Here is an 8,135-nt window from a genome sequence, read left to right as displayed (position 1 = left end):
TATATATATATATATAAAAGGAATAAAAAGGAATGAAGGATCAAGGAAAAGAAAACATAAAAAGAAGAAAAAATGAGACTTTTGGTCTGCCATGCCTGATCACATGAGAGCCGCGATTTGAGCCCCGTGTCTGAAGCAAGAGCACTCCCGCGACATCCCATGAGGTTTAATTAACTAGAAAAAAAATCATGGGATTTTCTCGATGTTGTTGGTGAAGTTTTGTTATATGAACTAATATGGAATATAAGCATGAACAATATTGACCATTTAGTATATACATGGACCAATTACATAATCAACTTAACTACACAAACAATATAACTACATTTTCTTTGAATGGTGTGTAAGGATTAACGTATAGAAGTCAAAAATTATTTATATTTAGATTATTGCATTATTATTACATATTGTCTAAACGTCTTAATAAGGAAATTAAGAATGAATTGCCATACAATTTGCCAAAGATACTGAATTAAAGCTTAATACAAAATATTAGAGGATAAGAAATATTACAAACATTTTGTTAGAACTACTAGACTTAAACTTAATATTTCCAAGAAAAATCATTATCATTTTATCTAAAATCCATCAAACAGAAACAAACACAAGATTCCTGTAAGATTGACTACAAAGCTATAAGAAAAATTGTAAGTAATAAATATTCTTTTAATGGTGAACTAAACGGCGAAAAATATTTACAACTACAAGATGATTCTACATCAAATTTTTGTTGAGCTTGCACATGCTTCTTCTAAAAACATATTCATACTAAGCCTATGCACAAATATAGTCCTAATTTGCAATTAACATTGCAACAGATCATGAATCAGAAGTGAGCGTGAACTTTTGATAGAAATTGAATCAATTCTTTTAAGTTAACTTGGAAAAATCAGGTTTATTTTAACTAATGAATCAATCAAGCAATTTTTGAAGACTACCTATAAGAATTGTTCCTATGATAAGTAATCAAACTGATTTAGATTTACTTTTGCAAAAAATTTATAAAAATAACTTCATCAAGTTGTGTATGAACAATCAAAGGACATACTACTGATAATCGCCTTTAAAAATTTATGAAATTCAAATTTACTTCTATTAGGTTGAAACCAACAGTGTATAACTCATCAAGACTAAAATATATGCCATTTGGATTTGTTTTGCATAAAGAGCTTCTCCGTCCATAACATAGACACAGAATTTAATTGTTAATTTTTTCATGATAAAAAACAAAAACTTCATTGAATTTTACAAATATCACTTTTTAAACATCTCCAGCTTTGCAAATTAGTTATAGTGTATTAATTAGTATTCATTAGGAAAAATATTGGTTTGTTAGCAATATCCTTGCTTGCAGCATGCTGTATTGCATACATTAGTCATTTGTATAATTAAAAAAAATGTTCACATTAAACTTACTTTTAATAATGACATTTATAAGTAGGCCAAAGTGGTGAATTGAAGATATCTTAAATTCACATTACGAAATAAAGTAGTGGTTTGTTTAAACCTTAAAAAAATTGTTCACAAGTTACTATGAGAAGTTGACTGCTAGAAAAATGTTACCATATAAGTTCAAATAACCCAAGAAAATAAATAATGATTTACTTTTGAATGTAAGAAAAAAACATATAAAACCATGCTAAATATTAAGATGAATGCCCACAAGTTAAAAATTTTAGAAATACTTTTAACACACAGATTTTTAATATATTTGATTTAACTTCAAATTATAAATTGAACACCATCTTAAATTCTTCAATCTTTACATTTCCTCCTTGAGAATTCACATTTAAAATTTTCCCAGGAAGGCATGCACATTTTGTACCATAAGTATTATTGGATCATTAACTTATATCTAATGTTGTATGAAAAAGAATCATGTGCACTAATTCAACAAGCTTGTTTTCAATGATTCTGCTCTGAAGGAAGCACAAAAGTTATGCCTATATTTGTTTCAGTAATCTGAAGTGCTCAAATCATCAAAGCCAAACATTCAAAGCCCGACAGATTATAAGCAAAATTTAATGTTTAAATTCATGAAAAATGCAGTTATGTGTCCGCTGAGAAAAACAAATTGACAATCTGAGTGCCAGTGTTATTTTTATTTTAGTTTACTTTTAGTAATATTTTATGGTTTTGGATGGCAAATTTAGTTTTTTTTTTTTTTAACAATTTATTATATTTTCCTATAAGAACTATATGCAACTTTTATGATTGGAAGGTTTAAGTTGTTCCTTAAAAGAATGGGTTGTTAATATATAAACAAAGGTGCATATGTAAAAAATGATTGCATTGACATTTTATCTTGATTATGCATTTGTTTTCCCCTTTGTAAGAGTGATGGATCAATATAATTCTTTCTAACATGATGCAATTGGTGATTATAAATTTTTGGAAAAAGTTATATCCATATTACCGAAATGAGATTCGCCAATCCAAACCTAAGATGAGACATGCAAAGAATGGACAAAAGATTATTATTAGTAGTTTCTCACATTTTACATCATGCAAAAATTTGTCACTTTCGATGCAAAAAATAAGACGATATGTTTAATTTACTCCAAATGATAAATTTAAAGTGATCAAAACACTAAATTTCGAAAGAAATCTGAGAATGAATAAAACTCATGAATTGATCAAGACTTACATGAAAAAGAAAACCATATTGTATGAGACTTTACATAATCTCAATGGAAAAAAGATCAGTAATTAAAAAAGAAAAGGAAGATAAAGGATTATCCATGCCTCAAATTGAAATTATTAGTCTGTTTTTGTAATTGAATATTACTAAATCAAGCATAAACTAACTTTTCTGGCTGCAGCATGGATTTCAATATGCTTCTAAATTTCTAAGGGAGGTTTAATCAAACAGCTATTTAATTATCATTTGCACTGATTTTTTGAATGTTTAACTTTATTGTAGCAGTGAACATTTTTCTGAACTTGAAGCTTATGATAGCAAATGTAACATTTGGTAAGCTCAAAAGAAATCTAATCACTCACCACAATCAAAAGCATATTGCATGTATATATCATCTTAAAAACAACTTTTTACTATTATTTCATTCAACATTCAAATAGTTACTAACTATAAAAAATGCGCCATACTGAATATGCAATCCCCTGATCACAAAGAAAGAGTTTAATAAAAAAATTTAGATATGAAATACAGGAGAATAATAAATGGGTAAATAAAATATTAAGAAATCAACACTAACAAATAACTATCGCAATAATAAGTCTATTGTGGAACACTAAAAATGTGAAATTTAAACCAAAAGCTAAGGCAATAATGCCATCTAAATTCACAAAAATTTTCTACAAAAAATTTTTAAGAAACTAATTGGGGGTGGAGCTAAGTTAAAACTTCTAGGAAGTTCTGGCAGTATCCTAAATTTGAATATAATCTAATTTAATTTTATTTCATAAACTTGTTACAAGTACAGTGGATTCCTCTTTGTTTTCATTCCCTTGTGAATTCACAGCAGCAAATTATCAGAGGGATTTCCGCTGCATTTATTTTTTTCGACTACTCTTCCGCTACCACCTGTATTATTTTAAATTTACCAGATAATGTTGCACTGAAGTGCCACCTAATGACTCCCACTAATTGCTAAAAGCCTAAACAATTATTGTCTCATCTTATGCTCCCGCACTTCTTCCCTACCAACAACTCCTTGTTTATCCTAACAGTCTTCCCATTTTAATTGGCGCGTTAAGCACTTCTAGGATTAGATTTTATGAAAAAAAATCAATCAAATAATTTACATTGGATATATTGAAGCTTACAACAAATTTTATATAGTTTCTTATTTGAGGTCATTTGAAAGTTATAACTATGAACCTAAAGCATGTAAAAAATAAATGAACAATAAATACTGAAATACAACTTCAATTTTCCTCTCTTGTAAGCGTGCTTGTTATGTGAGTTCTACGAGTGTTACGGACTTGTGGATTACTACTTCATGGAGAAACTCCCAATATCAACGTGAAGCTCTATTCTTACCTTTGAGGTGATTTTTAGCATTATCATCATCTTTAAAATTGATTAGTCGTTTGTTTTGCATGATAATTGCAATTTTGCAAAGATACATTACAGAGTTTTCTTTTAAATCATGAACTTGATTAGTTGCTAAATTTGTATATTTGCTAATGCTTATGAAATTTCATGAACTGCTTCAGTATTTTATGGAATTAAAAAAAATGCTTGCTGTCCTTTTTTAAATAAAATGTTTTGCTAAAATTATAAATTACTAGCATGATAATCAAAACCTTCCACTTTCAACTTGCATCTATGCCTAAGTTTCATTAGTATCGCTAGACCCAAAACGTCCAAATCACCGTGGAAGAGAATGTTGGAATCAAATTTGTACTTCGTGCTGGTAGAATTAAATCCACTTGCAGCAGTAAGGAAAAAAAAAGCTGTACTAAGTAATTAAAATAACTAGATAATACAACCTACTCTCATAAGCACCAATGTCATTAGCACAATTACAGCAAACAAAATTTATTTAAAAGACAGAACAACCTCAAAGCACATGATTTATATATCCAATAACTAACAATTTCAAAATTTTGCACCAATTTTATCTACGGATATTTAACTAAAAAACTTGCAGTGCTAAAAGCAAGACCACTTCTGCTCATGGAAAAGAAAATGCATTTGGAATAGGAAGCTTTACATACATACCAATCATTTCTCATGTATTTACACATCTAACACCTAAACTTCAATTTTACACAAATACCACCTTACCTATGCATGAAAAGGTGTATTTCAAAGTTTAAAAAAAAAAGAAAAAAAAAAAAAGTGGTATTTTGATGTGATATGAAAGATTTGGGTGGTATAAATGTAAAAAAATCAAAATCTATATGTTAGATATGTAAATACGAAGGAATTAGGCGGTATGTATGCAAATGGCCTTGGAATAATAATTACCAGGAATACTTGAGAGGGAGACCACTCTGGTTCTTCAGGACTATCATCCATCCTTAAGTACATTTCAGCGCTGAGATGTGTTTCACCATCCTCTGTGAAGATAAGATCTAGAGCATGCTGCCTGCAAAATGAATCTCTAAGTCTGTCAACAGAGCGCTGCAATTTTCTCTTCCATTCCCTTTGTTCTGGCAACCGATTATGTCTATCGCTCATTTTTTTGCGAGAATCATCTGCCACACTGGTCTGGTAATGTGAAATGAGCTTGGCGGCTGCTCGTGGGAGCAATTCTTCAGCTAACAGAGATGCATTTGCCAACAAAGCCAACTGTTGCACTTCGGTTTCTGCCAATCTAACAATTTTATTTGCTGAACCTTCCAAATTTTCGACGTCTTCCATTGAGCCTGGTAAGGCATTAATTAGTAAATTTACATAGGAATTGAGTACTTTGAGAAGGCCATCCAATGTGGAGCTGCCCAACTGCATACTCAAAAGTGGGCCTACATCTTCGAAGAAATCCTACAAGATATCACAAACAACGCATGAGAGAAACCAGATGCATGTGGCATTGTTGTAAAACTCCAATTCAAAGAAAATGGAAATGGATGAACAAAAAACTGACAATCATGTGTATGTTTTGGCATGGCTTATGTTAGGCTTCAAATTTTATCAGAAACAGAGACATGTTCGGCAGTAAATAACAATTTTACTTAAAATCCAAATCCTCAGCCAATATGTGATTATTTCTTCATACAAAATAACTGCCATTGAAAACTGGAAAATATTTGAATTGAATAAAATTATGGTTTTTAGAATAAGTGAAAGCAATGGAAACGATAGTTTACGCAAACAGAATCTTATTTCTTAACCAGCACCAGAAATATTATTCTATTAACAAGAAGGTTTGAATGGGAAGCAACTCGTAGAAGAAAAAGACATAATAGCTAAGAATTCCATCGACCTACTTTGGTCGGATAAGGGTATTGAGAGCCACATACTCCAACAGTACATAGGCAAACATTCTTCGCCTATCTAGTTCAAATCTCTAGGAAAAAATCACCTTGCTAGAGATTGTGAAAAAGAAATCATTTGTCATGGATGCAATAAGTTGGATCATACCTATAAATCCATTTTAACATAAAAAGAAAGAGTTCACAATCCATGTCTTGACTTCATTCTCTAGTGGAAGATGAGAAAATTTTGTGATTGGATGTATTTTTGTATCAGACAAGAAAATAAAACAAAACAGCCTTTCCAAAGTGATTATTTCTATTATTTCCTCAAGCTTAATTTTTTCGCCAAATTCAAAGGCACGAAAACCTTGAATCTCTGAAGAGAAAAAGGGACTCATCAAGCACAGCGACTTCACCCCCATGGTCAGAAAATAGAACAAAAAAATTGGTAACTCTGGATCTAAGAAACTCAAGTGAGTTTGGGCTGGCATTCATGGTTTGTCATGCTCTTTCTGGAATTAGAGTTCCCTTCAGCACAGCTCATCAAATTTGGGAGAATAATTTGTATGCACAAGACACCATCTCTAATTGGGAAACTTTGATTCTCAAGAAAGTTGAAGACTTTTATTGCATTTTCAGCATACTTATCACATACTCCAAGGAAATAACTCGTACAAAAATATTAATCTCAAGAGGTCCTTTTCTTTTCATGGTCTTTCCCATAATCCACTTCACCTTTCTGATCCTTCCTCCAAGGTTTTACTTTCTCAAAAATTTGAGACTTTTTTTTTGAAATTTTGCTTGTGGATCTCCACAAGTTATTGCTTTAATCCAGTCCTAATAACTTCCTTAGATGTCCTCTCTAATTCAAACTCAAATGAAAAGTATGTAATGATTACACAGGTCAGTAATTTTAAAGCTTCAAGCATTTCAAAGCAACTCTTAACTTGAAACCCTTGAATGCCAAATGGATCGAGTCAGGCAATCATTTTCATGATTCCAATTTGGTTCCACCAAATCCTAATCAAGTGCAACTATGATTTCTAATTGGGCCTCTAGTCCCTCTAAGTATGTGGATTCAATGATTGCAAAAGCTGCCTCACCGCCAACTGGATTTCCTGATGTCTTTCCACTTCATGCTGATTTTCATTCCAATGTTTGTAGCCCTTTACCAACTTTGAGCTTTCTCGGCATTAAATCCCCTCTTTTAATGTTGTCAACACATTCAAGTTTTACCTTGCTTCTACAATCCATAAGCGTCTATTTGACTCCTGCACAAATCAATTTTAAAATCCTGCAACACAAAATTCTTCTTTTAAAAAAAAATCTTAAAATGCAATTAGTGTAGCCCATGCTGATTTATTTACTTAAAAGTTCCATTTCCTCATAGTTGAATTTCTTCAGAGCATTTAAAACCCAAAATTGTCAAAAAATATCCCAGAAGAAATATTTTCATTCACTCAACGTGCAGTAACATTAGAAAAAATAATTTTAATGGGTATAAATTTATATTTTACCTTCAAATCAAGTTGACAGATTTGTATCACATCCTCTAGCTGACTTATCAAACTATTTAGCGGATTCATGTGATGTTTTAACATCAGATGATTCCTTTTTCTTGGTTAGTTGCTTAATTTGATTTTCATGGATCAATTCTCTTGAAATCAAACAATTTTTATGAAAATTGTAACTTTGATTGTTCATGGCTTAGCATCCAAAATCAAAAGAAATATTTTTTTAGACGGGATTTTAAGGGAATTTTAGGACACATGTTCAAAATTGATCATTACTTTCCCAATGTTCCTACAATCCATTGGAGGCAACTATATTAATAATTAGGCTTCTCTTAAAGCATGTAACAAATTCGGTGATTTTCTCTGTAAAAGAAAAAAGTGCTCTCTGGATGTGTTCCATTCAATGAGTGGTACATTTTCTATTACTATTTCACTTTCTCAATATACCTAAAAGTTTGACTTGGTTCTTGCAACAATGTATGATCGGTCCAAATAAAATGACATTTGTTTTTAAACAAGCTTTCAATCTTGGATCCAAATGGTTTTTTAAAGGAATTTTGTGTGATGATTTTAATTATACTATGCCCTTACATGAAAGATTTACTAATAGTTCCAAACAACCTTTGGATTTCATTATCGAGTTTGCCAGCTTCTTTCATTGTATCGACTCAATTATATCTAGAAGATCCTTCACATGGTCTAATAATAGTAATAATAGTATATATATATATA

At 30.8% G+C, this 8,135-nt stretch overlaps 1 protein-coding gene across 1 annotated transcript in view; it reads right to left on the bottom strand.

Moving 5' to 3' along the window:
* Positions 1-8,135, bottom strand: part of LOC110023366 (exocyst complex component EXO84B-like) — a 22,936-nt gene that overhangs the window by 6,684 nt on the left and 8,117 nt on the right. Inside the window, exon 4 of the mRNA XM_020722748.1 lies at positions 4,940-5,455. Within this exon, the coding sequence (XP_020578407.1) occupies positions 4,940-5,455 (516 nt within the window). The remainder of the gene's footprint in view (positions 1-4,939; positions 5,456-8,135) is intronic.

Source organism: Phalaenopsis equestris, unplaced genomic scaffold, assembly GCF_001263595.1.
Source record: "Phalaenopsis equestris unplaced genomic scaffold, ASM126359v1 Scaffold000224, whole genome shotgun sequence".
In the NCBI taxonomy this organism is placed as follows: Eukaryota; Viridiplantae; Streptophyta; class Magnoliopsida; order Asparagales; family Orchidaceae; genus Phalaenopsis; species Phalaenopsis equestris.
This window is presented reverse-complemented; position numbering and strand designations above follow the sequence as displayed.